Source organism: Haemorhous mexicanus, chromosome 4 (genome assembly GCF_027477595.1).
Source record: "Haemorhous mexicanus isolate bHaeMex1 chromosome 4, bHaeMex1.pri, whole genome shotgun sequence".
NCBI lineage: Eukaryota > Metazoa > Chordata > Aves > Passeriformes > Fringillidae > Haemorhous > Haemorhous mexicanus.
Window position 1 is genome coordinate 71,565,721 of NC_082344.1, and position 27,602 is coordinate 71,593,322.

At 49.5% G+C, this 27,602-nt stretch overlaps 1 protein-coding gene across 1 annotated transcript; it reads left to right on the forward strand.

Annotated features, from left to right (window-relative positions):
* Window positions 1–24,271, forward strand: ATOH8 (atonal bHLH transcription factor 8). The gene is made up of 3 exons (XM_059845373.1): window positions 1–438; window positions 14,557–14,748; window positions 22,690–24,271. The coding sequence occupies exons 1-3, from the start codon at window positions 16–18 to the stop codon at window positions 22,693–22,695; spliced, it is 621 nt and encodes a 206-aa protein (XP_059701356.1). The 5' UTR covers window positions 1–15; the 3' UTR covers window positions 22,696–24,271.
* Window positions 24,272–27,602: the final 3,331 nt, after the last annotated feature.

Sequence of the window (27,602 nt, forward strand, 5' to 3'; positions counted from 1 at the left end):
GCAGCGCCCCGCGCCATGCGGAGCGCGCCGCTGGCCGAGGGCGAGCCCTGGCCGCGCCTGTGCCCCGCCGAGCTCGGGGGGCTGCGGCGGCTGCGGCGGAAGCACGGCGGCTGCAAAAGTTTCCGCGTGGAGCTCAAAGTGCTGAGCGGGCGGCGGACCGGGCTCCGCGCCCCCCCCGCGCCGCCCCCCGCCGCCGCCGCCGCCCCGCCGCCCGCCTGGGAGCCGCGCAGCGCCGCGCTCGGCCCCGCCGCCGCCAGCGCCTTCCCCGCCGCCCCGCCGCCGCCGCCCGCCGCTTCCCCGCGCCCGCGGCCGGGCGAGGCGTCCGGCGTCTCGCCGGAGATCAAAGCGCTGCAGCAGACGCGGCGGCTGCTGGCCAACGCCCGGGAGAGGACCCGCGTCCACACCATCAGCGCCGCCTTCGAGGCGCTGCGCAAGCAGGTACCTGCCGCCGCCCGGGCACCGCCGGCCGCTCCGCCCGGCCGCTCCGCCGGCGGGGAGCACCGGGCAGCGCTCCGCCAGCCCGTCCCGTGCTCTGCCCGTCGGGACCCCGCGGGGGGCTGCGGGGACGGGAGAGCGCCCGCGCTGCCCCGCGCCCGGGGCCAGGGGAGGTGAAGGGCAGGAGCCCAGTGGCCGCCTGACAGGAGGGGAAGTCGGTTCAAAATGCCTGGAAGTACCAACCCTAGATCTGTGCTAACACTCAAGATAAATAAATAAGGGCTTTTAATTTGCTTGCAGTTAGAAAGTTTTGGACTTTTTTTTTTTTCTCGCCCGGAGGGAGAGTGGTGTAGAGAGCGAAAAATAAAGCAAACCTGAGAAATCCCTCCGAGGGAGAACAGAGTGTGTAGAGAGGCACTTGGTCAAGCTGGGAGCTGGGGTGATGCTCCTGTACCTAGAGCACGTGTACTTGCCAGCTGTCCAGCTGCGGTGAGCTCCCCCAAAGAGATCACCGGGAATCTGGGCAACACCGTGCTCCTGTTTACTTTTGTGCAGGGTGCTTGATCCCTCAGAGCCCCTGGGGTTCTTGCAGCAGCCTCTGAAACGTTCTGTGTGCCCTGTGTGCTAGGGGTAGCCCAGCTGAGCTGTGGTCCTCCGCCAGTTAGCTTCCCATGGTTTTTACTGTAGGGTGTGTTTGAAGTGTGTCTGGTGCTGAGCTTTCTTGCTGAAAGGACTTGAGAATCCTTATGGTTGTCTGTAAGGGATATGTTCACAGTGTCAGGGTGGCACTTTTGAAAGGTAAATGGAAGGTTTTGGTCAAAATCCTTCCATTACCTCCCCAGGATGAGGAGAGATGCACAGAAGCCACAAGGCTCTTGTACCTTCTGCACAAGGATAAATCAGTGCCCTGGCCCCTGTACTCAGCCTTCTCTGCATGTAGGCACTGTGTAGAGTGCAGTGATAGACAAAGATGTACTGTCACATTGTGCAAACCCAGCTGTGCTGGCTTTTCTGCCTTTCTGTTAAATGTTGATGGGACTATTCCAGGTGTGCAGGAAGGAGGAGGTGCAGAGGGCTCAGAGGGTGGTAAGCTGCAAATGAGTCTGACTGTGAGAGGAGTTAAGCATCTCCTCTCCCAGGATGGTCTCTCCAGCGTGGTGGGAGCAGCATGCTCTGCTTGCAGGGGAGCTCACACACACAGGCTTTTCCCTACCATCTTTTGGACATTACTAATCTGAGCCATTCCCCAAGTGTGCTCAATTTATGACTCGATCCTCTCCCCTGTTTAGAGGAAATCTGCTTCTTCCTATCTTCAGCATGCTGCCTGGAGCCCTTCTCAATGACTGCTGTGTGTTGGGTTGTTGCACCCCAAGAGTTAATCCTTCCCTGTCATCTGCTTCAGCAAACACAGTTCAGGAGCTGAGACCGGGGCTGTGTGTCAGGAGAATCAGGGGTGGACAACTAAACTAGAGCATTTCTGATCACTGTGCAGTGGTGGGATCTCACTGCTCCTGTTACAATCCCAGTAATCCAGTGCGTGCTGGGTGCTGTCCCCCAGCGCTGAGGCTGTCCGTTGTAGATGCAAACTCCAGACTTGATGTATTTTGTTTCTGTGAGTTGCTTCCATATTTCAGTTGTTTGGTGACTGTGTGTAACATGCCTGGAAGTGTCAGTCTGATTCTCCATGGACAGACATCTACACCACCAAAACCGCAAGGGGAAGTAGCACTGATTTCCCAAATCACTGGCAATCTTGTTCTAGGCTGAGCCTCAAGCACAAGTCAGGCAGGCAACAAATTAAAGCCGCACTCTTTTGGGAAATGGGCAACTCTTGAAAAGCCTCAGATTCCTGGCCTTGGCCCTGTCTCTATAAATCACTTCAGCCATGGACTCAGCTGGGAGCCCAAAGAGCCTGGAGAACAAGTTGCCGTCCTCTCTTCCCGTGAAAGCCGGTCTCTAGGGTCAGCACAGGAGCATACTGGCAGAGCTGTGCTCACTCTGCAGAGAGAAAGAAATCATTCTCTGGGAAATGTTTGCCACGAGGTTTTCCTAGCAATTTGCTGAGGGGTGGGCTGGCTGTCCTGACCATCATTGGATGACATTTGCATTCATTTCTTGTTGGGCTGCCAGCGGCGTGCCTGGTGCCATCCGTGACATCAGGTGACAGTCAGCTTCATTGCACACACGCACGGCGCTGCCTTGGCACTCGCGTCATTCGCAGCGGTGACGGCAGAGGGGCTTCTGGGGTGCAGCTCAGATCAGGAGACAGGAGGTTCCTTTCTGTCACACCTTGGCCAGCGGGTGGGAAGCAGGGCTGTGGAGATGCCCTGGTGGAGGTACACGCAGTAGGGAAGCTTTCTCAGGTTAGCACCGTCTTCCCACACGCCAGGGCATACAAAGGGCCTTCAGCCCCTTGAGAGAGGCAATGCCTGTGTGCTGTCTGCTCCAGGCCTCCCTTCTTGTTCCTTGGTTAGTCCTCCGTCCCCTCCTTGTCATCACATATCAGGCTCTTAAGCAGCTGGGAGGCTTTTCCTGAGGCACTGAAACTGATACGTCCCCGCAGACGGGCGGGCGAGGAGCAGGGGATTGTGCCGTGCTTGCACACAGCCGACCCTGGCCCCACGCTCCTTTGGCTGGGGGTCAGGTGCTGCATGTGGAGCTGCTGGAAGCAGGAGCCTTCCTCAGCCAACATCCACAGGTGTCATCCCTGTCCCTACCCTGTTTGGATGCACGAGTGGAGATACCCATCCTCACTGGCACATGTGAGATAAAACCCCATTGCTTGCAGGATCAGACCCACCACGGCCACACTATAGGGAGCCCATCCATGCTTGCTGAGGAGGAGGAGGAGGAGCAGGAAAGGGAAGTCATGCCTCTCTGCAGGACACTCTCCCTGTCTCAGCAGCCCACCCTAGGGCAGGCGACTGGCACACAGCACAGCGGACAGATGGGCTGACGGCGGCGTCCCGGCGCTCCACAGCTGCCTACATATGGCACACATGTTTTGGCTTGTGCTGGCTAACTCTCCAGATGGCAGGAAGGGGTGTGGTTCTTTTTTTTTTCTCCCAGTTCTTGGTGGAGGAAGAGCCAAACACAGTTGTTTCACACAAGGGGAGGCTAACCCAGCCGTGTCCCTGAGGGCTGAGCTGTCCCCAGCTTGCCTCGGAGGCCAGGGCTCCCTCAGAGGTGGGAGGTAGGCGGGCAGCTGCCAGCTCTGGGAAGCTGCCTGCTGTTGGGAGAGACATGTCCTTGCCATTGTGTTCACCCCTTGGTGTCACAGCCACCAGGAACGAGGATTTCTCTCCCTCTCTGAATTGAGCTGCTGCCTTTGCCATATGACCATAGCACTGAAGTGGGATTGAAGAGCAGATGCTCCTGAGAAACAGCTTCTTCCCCCTGGTCTTGGTACTTGTGGTCTTCAGCTATTAAGTCCAGAAGAGATTTCTCCCCCTTAGTCCCCCAAGTATCATTTGTCCAAGTGATCCTTCCACTGACAGCAGACTCCTGAGGCAAACAGTGTAGTTCTCCTTGGAAAACACTGACCTGCTCTGAGGCACTTTGAGGTGGTGAGATGCTTCTGCTGTACTTGGCTGTCCCTCTGCTGCTGCTTTTCTGGTGTCCCTCCTGGGGGCTGCTCCTGTCCCTGTGGCTGGGCAGCTCCTATCTGGAGCACTGGTCTCCTGCCCTCAATGCCCTGGCAGATGCTGGTCAGTGAGTTCTTGCACTGCCCTGGCTGCTGCAGGACCCTCCACATGTGACATGGTGGGTCATCACTTCCATCCTTTTCATCTTTCTCTCCCTGCCGTGGTGGGTGGTCAGTGAACCCAAACATCTTTGATGCAGAGACATAGCACTGCGTTCACAAGGACCTGGGGTCACCTTGTCCTCCATGTGAAGACTCCTACCCATCCTTTTGCTGGTAGATGTTCAAATTCATGGAGTGATGCAACCATCTGGAGGGGACAAGATGTGACAGCAGCATTGCCTATCTTCAAAGCAACTGTTCTCCATGCGACGCAATTCCGTCTCTTTTTTTGTCTGCAAATTCCTATTGGCAGCAAGAGACTCATCCTTCAGCAAATCCCATCTGTGAAACTGAACCATTGTAACTTTTATTGCAGTATGGCCTTAGCCACCAGGTTTTCTGCTGGAGGCCTTGGCCAGAAGGGAATTGTGCCCTTCACCATGAGACTGCAAGAATAGCCAAGCAAACCAGCATGTTGCACTCCCAGGAGCTGGGATCGAGCTCCTCAGCTGTGCTGACAGACCCTAAGGTGGCAGCAAACTCTCCCTCGATGGATGGAGACAACCACAGCAGCCTTCCTGATCTGGAGCCTGCCTGGGCTTGCACATCTGTTTTCTCTCTGGAGCACTGCTGTCCAGCTCCTCCTGAAGAAAGTGATGCATTGAGCCACAGTGAGCTGGAGTCTGTGCCGGGAGCAAATGTGTCCACAGACATTTATCTTCCCTTGAAGTGCATTGGCGTTTTCCTAAATCTTTTCACCACCACGTTGCCAGAACATTCTCTTCCTCGGCAGCTGTTCCCCGCTCTCTGCACTCGTGTGGGTTCTGGAGATACTTTAGGGTTTTATAGGGCTTTTTAGTTGCTGGGATGGAGGTTCCCTCCCCACCACACACACACTAGTATCCTTTCACTTTGTGCCGCTGGCATGCACATGGCTGCTGTGGCTTCTTGTTAAATCAGTGCAGAAAAGACCCTGCTCCTTCCCGTTGGGAGCATGGTGGGACATCAGGAGCAGAAGCCTCAAGGCTACAGGAGGAGATTTTGTGGCTGTGGGGACAAACTGTCTGCAGGGGTTTGAAGGGACAAACCAGGCAGGAAATGGAGGCAGGAGCTGTGGCTTGAGCAGTGCCTTAGCCACAAGCCAGCAGAGGCTGAGGCTGTTCTGCAGATGCATCATTTTGTGCTCACCCTCTTTGTGTGTCATCCCAAGGGTGGCTGTGGTTTGTCACCTCTGCAGGCAGGACCCTGCATGTGACCAGTGTCGCTGACGTGTCCTTTCTGTGTGGTGGGGAGGCTGAGAGCTATCCTTGATCACCTGCTGACATCTCCCAGCCCTGTTCCCAGTGATTCATCCCTCTGTGATCCTACCAGCAGGAAACCCTAGGATGCCTTAAAACCCAGCTCCTGTAGGCAAACCACCCATTGAACTCTCGGGGGGTGAAGGCTGGGCAGGAAGGTTTGGCTGATGGAGAGATGCAGCTGGACTTCAGGAGAGCAGGAGCATCTTCCAGACACAGTGTCCAGTGCCACTGCTGTGTGTTGTCACTGAACAGCCCAGTGTTAACCAGAGCATCTCCACGGCTGCTGCCAGTCCCAAGTGACACTGATGGATATTTAGAGCCCAGAGTGGGGCAGCCCTGTGGTTTAACAGCTAAAGAAGATGACAAAATACTGGCCTGAAGCAACACAGGAGGAAAGAAAATAAGGGAGAAACCAAACAAAAGGACAAAAATCCTGAAAACAATGGCTGTGTGTCACCAAGAACAGGGCTTTTTTGCTCCCTTGGCTGCTGTCTAGCTGATTTTATCCTTTGCTACAAATCCTGCTCCTGTCGGGAGGTATTTGCTCTGCCTGCTGCAGCCACCCTGAGTTAACCTCTGTGTTTTCTTATGTCTCCCACTGAAATTGGAGAAAAGAGTCTGCTTTTCTCCATCAAGCTTTGAATCCAGCCTCTGCTCCCTGCCTTAATCCACTGTCAAATTCCTTTCTGGGCTGCAGTGGGGAGGTGGGACACTTTTCAGTACCTTGCAGCAGAGCTCCCCAGGCTCTTTGTTCCCAGCCTGCGTCTCCTTTGGTCAATGCCATGTGTGTTCCCCAAGTGATGTATCCCATCCTGGTTTGCACTGTCCCCTGTGCCATGCAGGGATGCAGACAGAGCCACGTGTGTGCTGTGGGAGGTTGTGCTCCTCTGCAGCTGCCATGGGCTCCTGACAGCTCCAGGGGCTCAGCAGGGACAGCAAGGGAGGGGAAAACCCCATGGTGTGCATCAGTGGCTGGTGACTGAAGAGTTAATGCCGTTGTCCCCAGTGGAGCTTGCTCTTCTATTTACTAGGGTGTTTGGATCCATTGGACCTCAGAGATGCAGATGGCCACTACTAAACTACCCCCCAAAAATTGTTTTCCCACTATAGTGCTGGAAGGCAGCCCCTTTCAGAGGAGATTTTCTGTGTCCAGTAGCCCTGGGATTTCTCCTCTGATAATCCCAGTAATTGTCTGTCTAGCCACTATTTTGAGAAGTTGTTCAAAGAACCAGCAATAAGGTGAGAGCTTTGCTGCAGCCCACCAATGTGATATTTTTCAGGCGTGATACTGAGGGGTGTGCTATGTGCAGGAGGCTTTGGGTGTGCAAAACCTCTGTGGGAAGTGCAGGACAATTGTCCAAAAGAGAGCAGAGCCAGAACTGGGGCAGCATTAACCAGACTGCCATTTGGAAGAGATTCCCTGGGTGAACTCACCCAGCACCACACCTAGGTTTTGTTTGGAGGAAGCCAATTCATTCGCTCCAAGGAGTGAACTCATGTTTTTGTAATGTGAGCAATGGGGGAGCCAGGAGCTGGGAGGGAACCAGGAGCTGGGTTGTTTGACAGCCTGGACCCACCCAGGAGGCAAAGGCACCTCGGTCAGGACTGAGCAGTGCTGCTTTTGTTCTTGTTGGCATTTTTCAGCTGGGTTTGGGCCTGGGCTGAGCACTTTGCTCCCCATGGTGAGGCCAGGGTGAGGGTTGCTTTCCAACTGCTGAGATTGCATTGCTAGCACAGGGCTGCCCCTTTCCTGCCACTGCATTCTGGGGGCAGAGGAAACAAAGCCCCCCAGACCCATGGCATGGAATATCTGCCCATGGCTGGCTGGAGTAGAGCTCTGTGGAACATCTGACACTGTGACACCAGAGATGGTCAGGGGAGGTGACTCTTCCTCTCTGCTCTGCTCTGGTGAGGCCCCACCTGCAGTGCTGCATCCACCTCTGGAATCCTCAGGACAGGAAGGACGTGGATCTGTTGGAGCAAACACAGAGAAGGCCACAAAGTTGATCAAGTGAATGGCTGAGAAAGTTGGGATTGTTCAGCCTGGAGAAGAAAAGGTTCTGGGAGATTTTTTCAGCCCCCTCACCCCTTCCCCTTAAAGGAGGCCTATAAAAAAAAAAGGACAAATTGTTTAGTACGCCCTGTTGTCACAGGACAAGGCATAATGGTTTTAAACTAAAAGAGGGTAGATTTAGACTAGATATAAGGAAAAAGGTTTTTGCAATGAGGCTTGTAAAACACTGGCACAGGTTGCCCAGAGAGGTGATACATATCCCATCCCTAAAAACCACTCACGGTCAGGCTAGGCAGGTCTCTGAGCAACCTGATCTAGTTAAAGGTGTCCCTGCACACTGCAGGGGGTTGGACTAGGTGACCTTTAAGGGTCCTTTACAACTCAAACTATTTCTGATTCTATGGGGCCATGCCATATATCCACACCAGCAAGATCTGGCCTCAGATCTGACTGGGTTCAAACCCAAGGGTGCTGCCCCAAAGGTCCAGGTCAGTTTAGTGAGCACCAGTGGCACAGAGGAGCCATGGGTGGATCCTGGTTGCTGCTGTGCTGCAGGAGGGATATTTGGGAATCAGCTCTGAAGGGACCTGGCAGGACTTTGAAAGGATGTCCCAGGAATACTTGGAGGCTTTTCCATCCTACAGCTGTGTAAGTCATCTTTGTCCCATCTGAAATATTAGAAGGACCCAGGGCCTGCAGCTGTTGAGAGCAAGGTAGGGAGGCCAAGTCACCTTGGTGGTGAACCTGAACACACCAACCAAGTCATCAAATGAGTCCTGCAAGCAGCAAAAGAACACATATGTGTTCACTTCACCCCCAGAACTGGGTGGAAAGAGAAAAAGGCTGGCTCCAAACCCTTCCCAAAAACTCCCTACAGCGTAACACATCTTGAATACAGGCAATGATCTTCTGGGCAAAGCCTTCAGCGTGTTAAGGCTCTTACTCATGGAATCACAGGAGGCTTTGGGTTGGAAGGGACCTTAAAGATCATCTAGTTGCATCCCCACTGCTGTGGGCAGGGACACCTTTCACTAGCCCAGGTTCCTCAGAGTCACATCCAGCTTGGCCTTGGGATGAGGCATCCTTTCAGGGATGAGGCATCCCCACATCCACAGCAGCTTTGCAGATGCCAGCCTGGAGATACTTTGAGATCATGAAGGAGGGGCTTCCCCAGTGCTCAGGGCCGACAAGCAAGGGACACTGTCAATCCACTGCCCCACCCTGCCACTGCTCCCCCAAGGTGCCTTAGCCCCAGGAAGTGTCTGACTCACCCTGGGTTAGGAAGGGATGTGCAACAGCCAGAACTATTAAGTACTGGACATTTATATGAACCTCTGGAAATATTTTTGGCAGGAAGCGCAGCACAAACAGTGAGGCAGCGCCGCTGGGCTGCGTGTTGGGATGCAGGGAGAGGCAGCCAAATGTTTTCCTGGGGGAGGGGGGCAAGGAGAGGGGCCCTGATGTGTTTTAACTCCCAGCATAAAAAATAAACCAGATGAATTAGCAGACAGGTAGATTCAGCCTCAACATGATGGCATGTTGAGGAACTAGCTGTCAGGAGGGCTTGGCTTGTGCTGCATCACCAACACTGCCTTAGAGCAGTGCCTTAGAGCTCTACACTGCCTTAGAGCTGTCCCATCTTCCCTGCTGGGCCTGGGGGGCCCAATTCTGCCCTGTGTGACCTTCATGTGGAGGGGATCTGTGCACGTCTGTGCTGCTAAATCACATTTGGAGCACAGTAACAGAGACATCTGGACCTCCAGCACTCAACACCCTTCTTTACCCCAGCATTTTCATGCAGTGTAAAAGCAGACTTGGTTTCACAGATGTTATCTGTACAGGTCCTGAGGGTGTTTATGGAAATGGTATCTATTTTATAAAGACAGAGCTACACAGACAGAAGCTCAATGATGTGAGGAGCTTAATGCTTCTAAGTGCACAGGATGCTCCTGGTTGTTCCCTCCAGACCCATCACAGTGAACACGCTCTGTACCCTCATGTGGCAGGGTGACAGTTGTACCCTTTCACCCATCCCTAGCTGGTCCCCAAACTCATCCTGCAGCCTCCTCTCCTGTGCCATGTCAGAACCAGCTGCCAGCCCATGGCTTTGGTGGGTGACAGTGGTGCTCTGGATCCCTGCCCCCCTCAGGAGGGCTGGCTGCAGGTCAAGAGCACAGCAGATTTCCCACAGACTTCAAAGGGAGCATCTCTGGTTTTCCAAGGGCGCTGCCTCTGAGTCTAAGACGTCAAGGATAGAACAGACCTGTTAGGTCACATCCCTTTCTATTTTCCTGCCAAAGAAGGGCTCTTCTGCACAGGAATATGTCCCAGGAGCATTCATCTTGCCTTGCTTCAACTCCTGCCAGCCTGGGGATCACTGATAAGACCCATGAGACTCCGCAGAGCCCTTTGCAGACACAACTAACAAACATCCTCTGACTGGAGCTCTGGTTCCTGTGGTCCCAGCTCACTCTGTGCTGATGTCCCAAAGCTGAGGATGGTGCTGGTGTCCTTGCCTTTCTAGCAGACAGCTGCATTCCTCAGGATTGGTGTGAAATTTCAGTTGCAGTTCCTTCCTAATTCCTTTTAATCATTGCAAATATTGCAGGCAAGATGGTGAGCTGTGCTGCTGCTCGGCAGAGACCAGTGAGGTCAGATAAGGGAAATATTTTCATTAACTGCCCAGGAACTCAAGCCTGGTTCCCCCTGGCTCTGGATGGACCTGCTCAGCTCACAGCTGCCCCAATAAAGCACTGAAGTCTGTTCAGTTCAGGCATGAGGAGCAAGAAGGTGACAGAAGGAAAGGGTTTGGTCCTTGCCAGGAGCATGACAGATACCTGCTGACGTTACTGCCTGCCAAAGACCTGTGTGGAGACTCTGTGGGGGCTGGGAGGGTTACACCTGCAGGGCCACACCAGCCTCAGGTGTTTTTCCCACCTCTAAGGCACTCTCTCTGTTTAAAGTTGGATGTTGAAGATTTCTTGGCATCCAGGTGTGTCACTGACACCCTTTACTGCAGTTTGTACAAATCCGTCCCCTCTTTCCTGTAGACTTTGTGTTAAAGAGTAGGTAATACCCAAGTTACACACAGGCACACTTGGGGAAGTTTTGGCTCTGGTTTTGAACTAAGTGGCTCATTCCTCTCCTAATTTCCCATGTTTAATTCAAAAGGAAACATTAAAATGGCAGGAGCTGAGCCAAGATAGGGAGGGTTCCTATTAAATAGTTTTTCTAACACTGTTACCATGGCAAAAAAAACTCTTATCTCTTAATGTTGGTGCCCTGCACCCAAGACAGGAGTATCTGAACACCTCAAGGTGAAACTCCTTCCGTGGGCAGCTCCAGTTTGGACTCCGCTGCAGTAGTGTGGGAAAAGTGCCATGCAATCCCAGATGAGGGTTTTGTCAGCTGTGTTAGCACTGAAATCTTCCTTGCCTTTTGTAGCAAACACGTCCTACAAAATAGTTTGGGTTTTGTTTTGTTTCTTTTTGTTTCCCTAAAAAAAAAGAAAAATCCCAAAACACAAAAGAAAGAGCAAAACAGATGAGGAAAAGAGACATTAGCCTGCCTTCTTGTGTTGTAACTGGACAGCGTCTGTGCATCAGCCTCAAGGATTTCATGGTCTATTTTCCTTCCACTCAATTTAACTTCCTTCTTGCTCTAATTCTGAAATTACTCCCACATTTCCCTGAATCCTTCCATTTTAGTTTCCATCTTGCTTTGTTCTTTCCTGATGCTGTTTGATCTGGGGTCTCTGCCGCTTTCCTTGCGTTGGCGTCGAAAGAGCCTTGGGTGTTTCTGCTGCCTGGATCTCTTGCTTTCAAAATAACTCAGCTCATTGCATCTGGGGACCAGGTACTGAGGGCAGGGGCATTGCTGGGAGCATAATGCTGGCAAAAAAAGTGAAGGCAGGGGTTTAGAGAGAGGTTTTGTCAGACAAAAAGGAGCTCTTAAACAGAATCTCTGCAATGTCCCTGCTCATTGCAGGGGGAGTTTGGACTAGGGGACCTTTAAAGGTCCTTCCCAACCCAAGCTATTCTGTGATTCCTTGTATTTTTAGGGGAAGTAGATGGTGCTTATGAAAAAAAGGCCATCTGAAGTTTAATGGCTGGTTTCTGGAAAGGCATCTCAGCCACACCACAGCTCCAATCCTGTGTTCAGTTTTGGGTCCCTCTCTACAGGAAGGACATTAAGGGGCTGCAGCATGTCCAGAGAAGGGCAGTGGAGCTGGGGAAGGGTCTGGAGCACAAGTCTGATGGGGAGCAGCTGAGGGAGCTGGGGGGCTCAGCCTGAGAGAAAAGGAGGCTTGGGGGGACCTTCTGACTCTGCACAACTCGTGACAGGAGGGGGCAACCGGGTGGAATTTGGTCTCTTCTCAGAGGTAAGAAGTGATAGGACAAGAGGAAATGTCCTCAAGTAATGCTAGGGGAGGTTTAGATTGGATATTAGAAAACTGTCTTCACTCTAAGTGTGGTCAGTCATTGGAACAGGCTGCCCAGGGAGGTGGTAGAGTCACCATCCCTGGAAGTGTTCAGAAAATGTGTAGGTGTGGTGCTTGGGGACACAGTTTAGTGGTGGCTTGGCAGTGCTGGGTTTATGGTTGGAGTCCATGTCCTTAGGAGTGTTTTCCAGCCTAAAGCATTCTGTGTGTGGTGTTCAAGACATGGCCCATAGGGTCCACTAAAATCCTTGTGCTCTTGGGTTGGGGTGAGCCGAGCAATCAGTTTGGATTTCCATCAGCACCATGGCAGAGGTCTTCCCTAGGGAAGAAGAAACCAAACAGCTCGGATGGGAGTGTGGATCAGTGATCAGTGAGGAGGCAGGGAATGGTAGGTAGGGAAACAGGGCCATTTCCTGCAGGAAGGGACATCATGAGTGGACAAACCAGGGTCTGACTCTGAGCTTAGCTCTGCTTTAAACAGGGAATGTCAGGTTCCACTGCCTGGAATTGTGGCTGTGTGAGCTGTGCTGAAGTTCAGGACTCTGAGTGATGAGGTAATCCTATGGCAGATGAAAGAAATACCACACAGATAAAGTGGAGTGATGCATATGGAAAAACCCATACCAGAGTCCACATGTGAAGTAATGGACCCTGAACTGACCATTATTTCAGAGGAGGGAGACCTTGGGGTTTCTCTGGATGGTTCAAGGAAAGTCTCAGGTCAGTGTCTGGTAGCAGTCACAAATTAAATCAGGCATTGGGAAGAAAGGAATATTAAACAAAACAGAGAACATAAGCATCTGTTAGATACATGCACTCACAACATGAACACTTTGTGTTGTTCTGATCATCTCATCTCCAAAGGGACTAGAGAAGGTTCAGGAAAGAGCAGCAAGGGTCATCAGAGACATGGGATGGCTTCCATAGAACTGTCTGCTGAGGAGGATTAATCTTTTTCTTTTGGAAAAGAGGCTGAAAAGATGATGGTGAACTAAAAAACATATGTCACACAGGAGGTGAATAAATATCTGTTGTCTTCTCTTCTAATACAGATCTGTAGTACCTCAAGGGAAGACAGTAGGAGCCAAGTTCAAAACAAGCAAAAAGAGAAAAAATTTATATAGAGTGGAGAGAATGCTTTGGAGAAAGATGTTGTGGCTGCTCAAAATCAACAGGGTTGGTTCATCTTTCCAGATCAAGTTCCTGGGCAGAAAAGATCTGTCATGGGTTTCTAAATTTGGGGAGGGGATGGCACATCCAGCTGTAGTGATTGAGGTGATGGTAGCTGGAGCCTGACAGAACACTTGAGGAAATCCTATCTATGCCTGGGCTGTTCTGCTCCTCCTTTGGCATCTGTGTGTGGCTGCTCTGGGGTTTGTGGAGGGACTGAACCCATTTTACCTTCTGTAAAGTTAGGGAGAGCATTCCAGGGGTGATCCCATCTTTGTGTCCCCGTGGAGGAGAGAGAAGCTGAGGCATGAGCATGGCAAGAGGAAATAAAAATCTGCAGCCCTAAGCTGAGTGTGACACCCTGGAGGGCTGTGGAGAACAGAGACTGGTACAGAGGCAGGTGGTAGAGAAACATTGAGGTGTTCCAGTGATTGATGGCTGTGAAGACTTTGACAGGTGGTCAGACAACCTGAGGGGCTCGGGTGGATTTCAGATTAATGCACAGCTTCAGTTTCCTGTAGGCAAGAGACTCTTGCTCACCAAAGGCTGAGTGACCTTCAGCAATTTTGCAAACTAGAAAATGGGGTGCCCAAGCCTATTAAATTCAGAAGATCTCTCTTTAAGCTGGACATATTAAAGTTTTATGGCTAAAATCAAGTGTAGATGTAGTGTTTTTTTAGATCATGATTGAAAAGCGACCCACCCTTCTGCAGCAAGAGCCATATACTGCTCAGCTATTGAGACACGTTCAGTTTAGTTTGAATTGTTCAAATGTTTCACCTTACACTAGAAATCTTTAAGGGTGAAGAAATAAATTGCATAAGATACACCTAGCTCCCTGAAACAGGCTCTGGTTTTGTCTCTTTCATGGGGTGAGGTACCATGATGGAGTGTTAGAAATTAGAACAGGTAGAAATTACTGCCTGCTCAAGGTCCTGCTACTCAACAATATCATGTTTTTGCATGGGCTGAAAGTCACAATTGATGATGTTTGAGCACAAAAACAACAGGTTGTGATAGAGCTGCTCATACCTTCTTACTGCCTTATTCTGCAAGACCTGTGATGACATGGGAGCTAATTGTGGGGAGTAAGTTACTCAAGACAAGTTACTGGGAGGCATGGGGATGCAGGTTTCTAAGAAACAGGGCCTCCAAGAAGCGAACTGAGCGGCAGGCTGATGTCCTGGGCCATATCCTGCCATCACATTTTAAGCAGAACTGCCCTGCTGAAATCAAGAGGCTTCGTGCTGCTTTCATCCCCATGGAGATCAGCAGGGGAGTTCTTCTTAAAAACCTGTTGGGACCATATGGCATTTTATCACTAGAGTTTCTATTTATGTTAAAACTGCTAAGAAAATAACTCAGAGTTGTTTTGTCATGCTTCAAGCGAGATATTTTATTTATCTGGCCTAATTTTTAATTATTTCTTTTTCCCTGTTGCCCTTTCTAGGTTCCCTGCTATTCTTATGGTCAAAAGTTGTCCAAACTGGCCATCTTGAGAATAGCCTGTAACTATATCCTTTCCCTGGCCAGACTAGCAGACCTGGATTACAGCGCTGACCACAGTAACATGAGCTTCTCTGAATGCGTGGAGCAGTGCACTAGGACCTTACAAGCAGAAGGAAGATCTAAAAAAAGGAAGGTATGTTACAGCCTCTCCCCCTGCTCGCCCCCTAAAAAATGGTAAAAGTTGCAAAGGGGAGGGGAAAAAAAATGAAAAAAAAAATCCAAAGTGGTTTCCTTCCTTTCTGAACCTTGTGAAATTTGCCTGATATTTTTTATCCCTCGCCTTTCTCTCTCTCTGTTTTTCTCCTCCATCCATCTGATCTTGTAATAACCACATTCCTCCCTAATCAAAAGCTTTTCTCTCCTCCCCGTTCTCCGCGCCAGGCTCTTCCCCTCGTTAGTCGCCCATCGTGTGTTTCAACACGAGCGTGATCCCATTAAGAGTCATCCTGGGACTGTTACTTGTTAAACCAAACCAACCTTGAGTCGCCTTTGGGAGCCTGTAAAACACTGTCACCCTCCTGTGTTTTCTGTTTTGTTTAATCTCACACTTATCTCTGAGAAAAATCACCCGACAACAAAAAAAAAGGTAGCTAATGGAGACATTATATGTATAAACACATTAGTAAGATGTATGACCTGAAGGACATGTGGGTATCTTGAGGAAACAACGTTAAATCTAATTATGCCTTGCATTCCTTTAGGTTACTTAACACTGAACCAATTAGGTGAAATCATCGTCAAGCGGCGGGAGGAAGAAGCAGAGCGTTCTGCCAGTTTTCCTCTCAGAGAGTGACATGGGTGAATTAAAGGAGTGATTGATGTCTTTGTTCAGGCTTTTATGACAAAAAGAGTTTTGTAAACTTGAATTGAACTTCCCCCTGCTCTCTGAGCTTGCTTGTCAGGCAGGATAATAAATCAGCAGGATTTTAATGGATGAATGGGCAGCTAAGCTGGGGAGCAGGCTCCTTCCCCGGTGTTGTTAAGATCTGCCTCTGATTCGGGCAGGTTTCCTCACTTTTCCTCCTCTTTAGCCCAACAAATCATCCTGCAGCAATTCAGTTTATAAATAAACACAATAGCACACTCCCTGTTGCTTCCTCTGGCTGTCAGGGGCTGTATTTATGCCCATGGAGCAGCAGTGCCAGGCAGAGAGAGACACAACACCACATACCCACAGCTGACAGCTCTGCCTGGGACTGGGAGGTGTGGGGGAGCTCCAGGGCACAGCCCAAAATTAGGGGTTCACCCTGGGCTCTGTAGTGCCACAGGCAGGGGTGTCCCAGGGACACTGAAGTGGTGCTGCCAACCCTGGGGCAAGGTGAGAGTTGGTTCTTGGGTCTCCTCTCCAAGTTAAGATGGGGGAGGAGAAAAGCATAATTTTTGGAGCTTCAGCAGGTTACTGGTTGGGTCTTGGAGCCCCTCTCCGTGTCAAGAAGAGGAGGAGCATCCTTTGTGAGGCTTTAGTAGGTTGCTAGTTAGGTCTTGGGTCCCGTCTCAAAGTCAGAAATGGAGGGAAGGAAGAGAATGAGCATCCTTCATGGGGCTTCAGCACATTTCTGGGCTGCTCTTCAGGCTTTGGGTGCCCAGTGGGCTGAGACCCATTGTCTTGGCATGTGTAAACCAATGCAGGCTTAAAGACAGGAAACAAGGAGCCAGATTTTAAATGGCTCCAAATCCCAGGGTGTTTACATCTGAGGGTTAGAGCTGGGCCCATCCTTAATTTAAAAAAGAAATGAAGATTTAAAAGCCTTCCATTGACGGTGGCTCACTCCAGAGCAGACCCGTGGAGAAAAGCCCCGAGCCAATCGAGAGTGCCTGAACAATGGAACTCTACCAGGGCACCTCCCAGGCACCACCAACCCACAGAAGCAGCATCACCAGGAGAAAATCTGCCTTTTCTCCACCTTCTTGAAAGGACACCCACCATAAACCTCCTCCAAAAGCCCCCTCAGAAAAGCAAGCCAGGCTTGGTACCCAAGGCAGGGTCTTAATCCCTGCTGTGCCTTGCTTTTCTTGCTGGAAATTATAGTTCTGCTGGAAATTATAGTTCTGCTGCAAGTTTGGGGCAGCCCCAGAGCACATAGATTCCCTTAGGGATGACAAGTACAGTTTTATTTCCAGCAGTATTTGCTCAGGTGATGGCAAGAGCCCATCCAGCTGGTGATGAAGCCAAAACCAGCAGGTACCACTGAGTAACTCTGGTAAATCCCAGTAGATGGGAGTGGGGATGCAAAGCCTGGGTTGGGAGGACTCATCTTGCACGTCTCCCTTTCTCCTTGAGCCAGGCAAATTGTGAGCTCAGGGAAGGAAAAGGCTGTTGTCAGAGGGAAATTACAGATCTGGGATGGCTGTGCAGCTGATCCAGGCTCTGGGTGTCAGGTGGTATGAAGGGATGTCTCTCCTGGGGGGTCTCACACTACGGCTGGATGAGGATACAATGGCTTGGCCCAAAATCGCCGCGCCCTCGTTAATGTTGAAATCGGCACGTTTTTGTGAGCTCTGTGTGTTTTTAATCAGGTCTCTGAAACCACTACTCACTGAGCAGTTCCTCTGAATTATCGACTTTGGGGTGGTTGTTATTTTGTTACTGTTTTTTTGAGTTGCCTTTTATATTCTCTCTTGAAAAAATCCCAGCGATCCTGAGCCCAGACCTCCGCTCCTTGAGCTGCACGTTAGGTCCACAGCACCCTTATCTCCTGTCATCTCCATTTTATTGTGTGTCTGCCTCTCTCACTCTCTCAGCTCTCTGGTTGCAATGTGCTGTGGCACCGTGATCTTTTCACACAAAAAAAGTAGCTGGTTGGAGTTTGTTTTGGCAGGCAGAGACTCCAGATGTTGCATTTGCTGGATTGTGCATTGCCTTTTGCTTTGTTTTTGGGGGCAAATTTTCCTGTGTCCCTAACGCTAGGTTGTTGTTCATATTTTGCTGTTGCAATAGGAAATTTACTGAGTGGTTTTACCCCCCCCTTTCTATTCCCCTTTTGTTAATTAAAAAAGTTGGCTTTACTCTTTCAAAGTTGACTAGGAAAAGAAAAAATCCCCTTTTCTGTCCTAACTACAGTTATAAGGTGATTTTAGTTCTTGCAATTGAGACTTGACTGAGTATGTTTGGTGATGGGAGATCTCATTTACAAGCAACAAAGGAGGCTTCAGATGCCTTTTCTTAAAAAAGAAGAAAAAAAGCTGACTGTGGGGGGGTGGTGGTGGTGAATTCTGATGATAGTTTTCATTCTTTAAGGCTGCCTCTTGCTTGGTTATAAATGATCTGGACTAAGCCTTGTCCTTAACCGTGCACCCAAGAGTTGCACCACGTTGGAGATCTGGGTTGCGACACCCTCAGCAGAGCCCCAAGTCCTGCAGGGGCCACACTGATGTCCTGGAAAAAGGGGGGGAGCTGCCCTCAGCTCCGACCAGGAGCATTCTCCAGCAGCACAGAGGATGCAACAGCAAGAGAAAGGGAAGTCCAAGTTTTCCTTACCCCCAAGGTACCCTGTTTCTGCATGCCACATGATCCTCAGTGGCCAGGGGTTATCTGAAAATCTCACAGGGATTCTGTGGTGTTTGGGGTCCAGCTTGCTGGTCCCACTGTCTCTTTTTTCCAGCTTTTCCCCCACGGGGCTGAATTCTGGTACCCTGCAGGAAAGCAGCTCAGAGTCAGGATAAGGTTGTAGGGTGCATTGCTAGGGGCTCTCCCTGGAATTTGTAGGGTGCAGAGCTGTGCACCACAGCCCCCCAGCCCCCCAGGATCTGACCCCAAAGCCGTGGGGCAGAGCTTATTTCACAACCCCAGTCCCTCAGTATACACAGAGCAGGATCCAACCACGGACAAACACCCTGCACAGCACACTCAGCACCCAAAACCCCAAACACCCGTGGCAAGGCTCCTTTTCTTTCCCTTCCCCTCCCCTCGTCGCTTTGGATTAGCCCCCGTGCTAGGCAGCAACATCGCCGTGGCCATGGGAGCTCAGCCGGAGCAGGGAGGGATGGGTGAGGGATTTTTTTTTTTTTCTCTCTCTCTCTCTGCTTCATCCTCCCCCCGTCCCGGCTCTTCTGGCAGTCGCAGACTCCAGATGTTCGGAGCGCGAGCTGGGAAGTCCTGCTGGCGCCACTTGGGGCAGAGGGCAGGGGAAAGGCACGCGAGCTGGAACCCGGAGTACTCAGTCACTGCAGGACTTGGCGCATTCCCCAGCTCGCTGCTGGCACATTCCCCAGCTCTCTCCTGGCCATCTGTTCCAAAAAAACACTTTCAGAACCTCATCATCACTCAGGATACAACACTGCGAGCAGCTGTTAGCGAGGCAGAAGGGGAAAAAAAAAAAAAAAAAAAAAAAGAAACACACACACACATTAAAAAAAAAACCAAACCAAAACCATGCGAAAGGTCTCTTTGTGAGAGAGGAAACTGGGTTATGAATAACAGGCGAGCTGTTGGAGCTCAATAAAAGTTTTCGGCTGGAATTTAGTTTCTTGTTTTTGTGCCTGTGTGTGTGGATGAGCACAGACACAAGGAATTAAAAATTAAAAATAAGCTGTACATATGTCTTCTCCCAGACAATTAAATGATATAGAAACATATATGGAATGAAAAGCGTCTCTGTTTGTTGCAGCCTGCTGCACTAAAAGGGCTGACATTATGTATGTAATTATTGCATTATATGAAATAGTAATTGTGGTGGTGTGCCATGCCTTGATGCCCCCTCATTGCTACTTTGCTAAAAGCAGAGCTCCTGCTGTAGGTAACACTTATTCCCGCTGAAAAAATTGGAAGGAGGATGTTCTGCAGGCGTATTTACTTGCAGGAGTGAACAAGTTAAGGGTTTATATTATAAAAGAGAAATGGTACTGGCAGACTTGATTTGTACAGCACTGAAACCATTTGCTTGGAGCATATTTTTTTGATAACACTGTATCATGACTCTTGATTTATTTAGACAAAGCCCCGAGATAAAGCCACAGCTCCCACCCCCTGGTTTGTGCGGATGATCCTGGCTGCAGGGTCTTGCTGTTATTGATCATCTGATATTGATTATCAGAACCATTCAGAGCCAGCACAGTAAAACATTGATGATCTGCATAGCATTTCTTCCTCGTGGCTTCCCATCCTGTGTGGGGAGGAGGGAGGGGGTCTCATAATGAGATTCGACCTCCCTTTCCCCTGCAGTTTGCCTTAGCAGAGGTTCCTCTTTAAAAATAGCTTCATTTCCCTGCTAGGACTTGCCGGCGAGAGCGGGCAGCCAGCCAGTCTGATCCCCACGGCCGCCAGCTCCGCGGGCTCCAGGGAGGAGCTGGACCACAGGAGAGCAGCAACCCGCCCTGAGCCGCCTGTCCATCTGTCCATCTGCCATGGGACAGCATCCCTGGGGACACAGAGGGGACCTGGGTCTGCCTGGCCATGAGTTATCCCTGCTGCATGCTGGCTGAAGGATTACCCACCCAGGGACCTGCTTACAAACAAGGCAGTGAGGGGGTAGCGAGATTAATTTGTTCATCACCTGTGCCTTGCATGTCCCTGCAGCCCAAAACAAGGATTGCAGCTGGGGCACAGGTGCTAAGGCTTGTGAGGAGTTCATGAGCAAGATCCCCCAACTCTGGCCAGGGAGGCAGCAGCAGCTACCCCAAGAGCATCCCCAAGGGCACTGCACGCCCTGCATCAGCCCACTGGGGCATTGAGCATCAGGACCCCAAAGAGCAGGGCCCGAAGCTTTTCCTTACAAAAAGATCTGATGTGGGACTGCCCTGTGGCATCTCAGCACCCCAAAAGGCCCTTTGCTTTAAAGGGTGTTGGAACAGCCACATCACAGCACAGGGATGGGACCAGGGATTTGCTCCCATGGTGGGAGCAGGATCCCAGCAGAGAGCCCATCCCCTTTGTTGCAAGGGTGCTGCCAAGAATAGGGTAAGATCCACCCCACAGATATTGGGTAACTGCAGCAAAAGGAAGATGTGAGTAGAAGAGACAGGAGAAGCCCTGGAACAAAGGCTGACTCAATTCCAGAAGTGCTTTGATTTATAGAGATTGAAATGCTCCAGGATGCTGCAAACTCACCAAGGTCATTGGGCCAGTTGTCAAATTCAAGAGCCATGGGAGTTCTGATGTTATTAGTTTAAAGCAGACCCAGGCTCATAAATCTGTCTTCGGAGCTCCTGGCTGAGTGAAAAAGGGTGGAGGGGGAAATAAAAGCCTGTTCCCACCAAACATAACCCATGGCCAAGCACTGGGCAATGCCTGGGGACCCATCAAGTGGTGCCAGTGAGGTGTGCTGAGCATCTCCATCATGTTGCAGGGGGATCTCTCCATTCCCCTTCCCATTTCCTGTGTCTGGAAGGTACAGCACAAATGGCCTGGCCTGGTTTGTGCATATTCCCTCTTGTCCCCCCATGGTTGATCTTCCCCAGTTGCAGAGACTTCAGAGCAGAGACCTGGCCCTGAGACTCCTCTTCCTAAAGCCATCCTGCTTCCCCAAACCCACAAATGCTTTTGATCTCTCTGCTGTCTTTTAATATTAATGAGAGTAGTCATTGCTTCCCTTCTTTTACATTTTCTTTCCATAGGTAAATGTGGGATAAATTAAACAACCTACTTTTCTATTACAGGTTATTAATATATATTACATATTGTTGAAGGGTCCCAACAGAAATGTTGGCAATGCACAAGGCTGTCTGTCATTCTCCCACCTGAACCTCATTTATTCAAAATCCCAAATAAGGCCTTGAATTAGAGCAAGTTCCTACATCTTCTCTGAGCAGCACTAGGTAGGATTGTCCAGAGACAACTCCAGGAATCTGGGGTCCAGCAGACACCAGCATTTATTGCATGGAGGATGAGCTGGGTGCTTTTAGTGAAATATTCTTATCAAGAGAAACCTTGATGGTCCTGGGGCAGTCCTGAGCTTCCCTGGGTCTGCACTTGACAGGAGGGGGTGAAAGGTGGATTTTAGGTTCCCCTGTCCCTTAGGCTGTCATGGGTGATCAGCTGTAATCGTTGATCTCACAGCAGCTGCCCTAATGATAGCCATAAATCAAATAAATAGCAATAGGTTACTTGTATTTTATACCCTGATGTTACAATATCCAGTGATGGAAAAGGAGAGGCAGTACTGAAACAAAACAGACTGGGGAAGAAAGTTTTTCAGGCCAGGCTTTTAAGGAGTTTGACCTTTTTAAGACTGACAGAAATCTGGCTGACCTGTTCAGGGAATTGGTGACTGTGTCCAAAGGACTTTCAGAAGCTCTACTGCACCCTGAAAGGTTCTTGAATCCACTGGCAAAAAGCAAGAAACGCTGGTAGCACTAGCTAAATGTGATCTCATTTCCAAGTTTCTAATTCCTAAGTTATTTAAAAGAGGATTTAGAGCCCACGTGATGAAGGCAGTTTGGACACTGGGAATGTGATCTCATGAAATCCTCAGGCCCTGAGGATTTTCCTCTGTTTTGAGCTATGTTAACTATTGTTTGTGGGATACTTGTGGGGCTTATTTTAATGCTGAAGGGGGTTTAGATGAGATTTCCTTGTCTAAAGCTGCCATGGTTTGGAGTTGACCATTTTCCTATGGACCTGGCCATCATATTCTGTAGTCCAGTGTAATTTCCCACAGGAATGACTCACAGGGGATGCACAGGCACATGGGACAAGTTGCAGTCCCACAGATTGAGCAGCCATGACAGCAGAAAACTCAATACAATAACTAAAATGTGGAAGGAAAGCCCATCTCCTGCTTAAACCCATCTAGTTGCCACTCCTTTGCTTTCTGAGATCAGCTCCTGAACAGAAAATAGCAGGTATTTGCATCACTTCTAATTTTTTTTTTCTTCAGCAGGAGTTGGACCCAACACCAAATTACTGTGTTGTTTTTCTTCACCAAGCCTTCCTTTTTCTGTCTGCCACTCCCTCTCCTCTGTGCAGGCTCTGGCCTCCATTGTGGCACCTACAGATGGTTCCACTGTGAGCCCAGCTCTTAAAAATTGCAGATCCATGGCCAGGAGTCCCCAAGGACGGTCCCGCGTGCGTCAGCGACGGTCCATGCGAGGGACACCATGTGTTCACTGATCTCATGGTGCATCTTTCTCTTTCCAGGAGTAACAACCAGGAAGGGAGGATTCAGAAGAGCTTCCAGCCAGAGTTACATCTGGTCTTGGCAAAGGTTGCATGATCCAGATGAAGACTGAAAGCAGCTTTTTTGCAGAAACCCCTATTGGAGATGACGATTGGCCAAGGAACTTTCTTAATCTCTGGAACAGAAAGGAAAAAAGGAAAAGAAAAGGAAAAACAAAAGGACAGGGATGCTTCTTATTGTTGTTAAGCCAGCCACCTTTTCGTACGTGCAATTTATTTAGCACTTTTCCCTTTGCTTAACTGGGAAATGTTACCCTCTCAGCTCATGTGTACAGTAATTTTTTGTTGTTGTTGTTGTTGCTGTTGTGCCAAAGATTTGATGGAGCTTCTACACTGTGTCTTATTTTTGCCTTAATGTTAAACCTTTGAGCCAAAGAAAAGTCAGAGGAGCCATTCAGATCGTGGCAAGCTGGCCAGCCAGCTGTCGGTGACAAAGCCCAGTTTCTGTACCCTTCTGTGAGTTACCTCTTATTTCTGCAGCCTGCACTTCCCTGCCTGCAGCCCTGGAGCCAGCATTTGGTGTGGGCAAGAGCTGGGACAACACCAAACCATGCTTTTGGCATTCAGGTTTGCTTCTTCCTTTGAGCTACTCTGTAGTTCTGCCTTTTGGGCAATTTCCTGATGTTCCTGCCTGTGCGACACATCCACAGGGTAGAAATACTGACACGAAGTGAGAGCTGAAACAGGAGCTATGAATTTATTTTTTTTTAATAAAGAAATAAAATTAAACAAGCAAAAGCAAAGTTCCATGTAAAGCAAAGAGAGAGAGAGAGAGGGAAAAAAAAAAAAAAAGATATCATAAGAAGGTTCAGCCAGGCAGAAAGAAGTGCAGCAAAATGATTCAGCTGGTGTTTCAGGTTTGTGAAGTCTTTTTTTCCATGGGGTTTTTCAAGTGGTCAGAAACCCATGTAATGCAAAAGCATTTGAATCCTATACTGTACCTTTCACTTCAAATTGAAGTAAAAAAAAAGAGAAGAGATGGAGAAACATTTGCTTGGAGTAAGCAGACTTTATAGGTAATGCAGTTCGTATGCAGGACATCTGCTAATGATGGAGGGACAGAGCTCTGTGTTCAAGTAAAAAATCAGAGTTTCCAAACCGAGAAGATTAACATGTTTTGTTAATCTCAAGGGGAAATATTGTTTGTGAGGCCAGATTCACATCCTGGCATTCAGTGTGAATCAGGTTCCTGTGTGTCTGACTTACTCCAGGGTGGGTCTGGCCAAGGACCGCCAGGCACTGGGGCGGGTGAGGATGATGGGGCAGGCAAGAGTCACTGGGCAAGGGAGGGAATAATCTCTGTTTTACTGACATGAATTTACAAAACTTGAACTCCTCGGTGCCTGCCTGTTTATTTCCCAAGCTGAGCAATGGGCTGGTGAGCCCCGAGCTGGGGAGCTCGAGATGTCTTCTACCAGATTTCTGGGGCACGTGGGGCAGCTGTGTCCAAACCCCCTCCCAGGAGCTCATTATATTGCTCCCCCCTCCACTCTCACTGCTGGTCATTATTAGCAGCCCAATAAAATACATTTTTAGATTGTCATTTGTATTTCTTTATTAAAGCACAGTTTTTAACGATGTCTTTTATTATATACATTAAAGCCAGCTTTTTAGCTTATAATGGGGAGAGGGGCTGAGCTCACTGACTGTGGGAAATGCTCCAGGGCTGTTTGCACTCATGTCAAAGGACTGGGTTTAAAGTGCATTTGCTTTCAAGAACCAGCAAGCAACTGGGCCTCGTGTGTGTGGCCCAGCCAGAGAAAACAGAGAGAAAAAGGGAAATGGAAAAAAAAAAAAAGAACAAAACAAACAACTTCACAAGATGACCTGAAGGGAGAACAGTAGGTTTTGCGATGGCCATGCTGCAATTCTCTCATCTGGGTTTTGAGCAAGAGCAGTGGAGACAACCACAAGTTGTCCTGGTACACACAGAAACCCTGTGGGCATTTCTTTCTTTGAGCAGAGTGAAGCATTTCCTGAGCACTTTTAATTTGACAAGTACCATCATATTTTAGTTATGAGTTCTGCAATGGCTCTCAGTTTGAGTTAATAATTATCAGTGAAGCAAGGTCTGCAGGGAGAGTCAACGATACAATACTGCTGATAGGCTTTATTTACCCTTTTTTTCCCTTTCAATGCCTGTTATAGATAAGGAATTTGCTGCAAATACGTAAGTCACAAGCTGGACAGCATCATTGGGTTGCAACTGGGGCTTGAGGTCACACAGTATTTTTTGTCCCCCTGATTGGGGAAATATTAACCCTTGGGATTATGTTGCTCACTTAAAAATTCCCAGATTCACTTTCCTTAAACATTCCCTGCTTTTCCCACCTTCCAGTACGTGATGGCAGAGCGAAAGTCCCTAAAAGCTAAAAAAATAAACTGGTTTGCCTGATTTAAGTGAGCAAGACTCCGAAGAGGCTGTGTGGGTGCTTTTGAATCCCAGGGAGGTCAGGCAAGGTGAGAAGAGCAGCAATGCCACCCCTCCCACTGCCCCTGCATCTCAGCCCAGCTCCACCAACCAGCCCTGACAACAACAAGAAGGATAAATGTTTACCAAAGGGTGCAACCATGTGAGTTTGAACACTCTCATGGAGGCTTTCGTGGGCGGGCACACAGTGGTGTCAGCTGAGGTACAGAGCTGACCTTGCCTCACTCCTCCCCTCCCCAAGAGGTCTCTCTCTCTGAAGATAACAAGGGAATGATGTTTGTTATCATGCTGGAAAAGCAAAACAGCCCTGGTGCTGTCACCTCCCTGGGGTCAGCAGAGCCAAAACCTTTGCTCCCAGTTGGCGCCGACTCCCAGCTCCACGTATTGGAGGGGAGGGCACAGGAGCCTTGGACACAGAGCCCCCACAAAGGATGACAGCTCTGCTCAGCTGACCCTGACCCTCTGTGGGACCAGGAGGGATGATGTTCACTATGTAAAGGGGAAATATTTGGGTTTTTCATGGATATTGAATGCCACATTAGACCCAGATGCCATATTAAATCAGAAATCACACACCAAAACAGTAACATTGCCTGGCTGTAAAGAACTGCGCCCACTGCTAACACTGCATCCACTGCAAAGGTGCCAGTTGTGGTGGGTGAAGGGCTTCAGCTCTTCCCCTTAATTCTGATCTAGCAATTGCTGAAGGAATTCAGTGGCCAAGTTGATACCAAACCAAAGGATACCAAAGGATCCTCTTATAAGAGTGACAACACTGTCAGACTTGTTCAAAGTACTGCACAGGATTTGCAGCAGCAGTCACCTTTTACCTGTTTGTTAAATAATGTCCTTGCAGCTGCCAAGCCCTTCTTGCACAAGGAGCTCTGTCCTGCAGATGACTCTAAATGCAAACTTTTTCAAGCCAGGTTTTGTATCACCACTTATGTAACACTTCAGGGTGCCAGAGGTTGAAAGGCAGTCTGTGAAGGTTGTCTATGAAGTCTCAAAGATGTGTGGAATAATCTGCCCCATAAAGCCAGATTCCTTTCTTTTGAGGGTTTCTTGTTGATCATGGTTGGTGGGGTTATAGAGATGCAGAGGAGTAATATGACTTTTTCTCACCGTTTCTATCTTTGAATACTGAGCTCAAAGTGGCTTTTAGGGTTGGCTGTAACCATTAGGACTCAAAGGAACAGCATGAAGTTGTGTCAGGGGATGTTTAGATTGAATATTAAGAAAATGTACATCACCCAGAAGATGCTGGGAACTGGAACAGGCTCCCCAGCAAAGTGGCCACAGCACCAAGCCTGGCAGAGTTTGAGGCATGCTGGGATAATGCTGTCAGGCACACTGTGTGATTTTTGGGCTTCTCCTGTGCAGGGCAGGGAGTCGAGCTTTGATGATCCTTGTGGGTCCTCCCCAGTTCAGGATACTCTATGATGATATGATTTCTAGACCAACACAACCACATTTGCACAACAACCCCCACCAGGCTCAGCTGGGCATCTCCTCCCTCTGCCCCACATCAATAGAAATACTCCCACTCAGGCTAACCCATCAGTCTTTGCATGGCTGGGTAAAATCCCTTTGGCAGGCTGGTTCTGGCTGCCATGGTTCCCATTCATCACCTCTGCTCTAACTGGGGTATTTCCATACCAAAATAAGGTGCCAAAACAGAAACTTTCTGCCCAAACCAAGGTGGCCAAGTGCAAACTAGGTTCTATTACTAACTCCCAGCAATGTGTCCCCAAGGATATGCCTCAGGGCAGACCCAAGCATATTGGTTTTTTCTCTTCCTGTTGTCACTTTGAAGTGCTCTGGAGACCTGAAGAGAATGAGAGTGGCTGACCCTTGTCCTGCTGCTGGAGAATGGGGGCTCAGCATTGTAAATCCAGGTTAGTGCTGGCAAAGGTGCTGGTGGGCTGCTGCAGACAGACCCCAGAAAGCAGGTTAACCTGTCAGCAAAGGAAACAAATCTCAGCCTAAGCTATGCAGCAGATATAAATATGTAGATGTTGAAACAAAAGTCACTTCCTGAACTTTTTGATACAGTAGTACAGGAAAAAGAAATCTCCATTGTTTCTACCCTCCACCAAGCTGCCCTTGTGCCAAGGGCTCAGATGGTGCATCTTGGAGTGCTGGGACAGCAGTGTTAATCAACCCATTATCCAATGTGCATCAACCCACATCACTCATAAAGCCTCACAAACCCATATGGCTGAACACAAATCCCTCACAGAGCTGCATGCAGAGGTCAGGACTGGCCTTGAACCCCTTCTGTGTCCTTAATCCACCCAGGGCCATCTGACAGATGCCAGCACTAGCACCTTCTCCCTACAAGCTACATACCTTTGGCAGGGATCACCTTTTAGGGGAGGTCTACTGTGACTCAAAGCCCTTTTTTTACAAATCCTGGGCTAAGCCCAGCTTTTCCAAGCTGGAA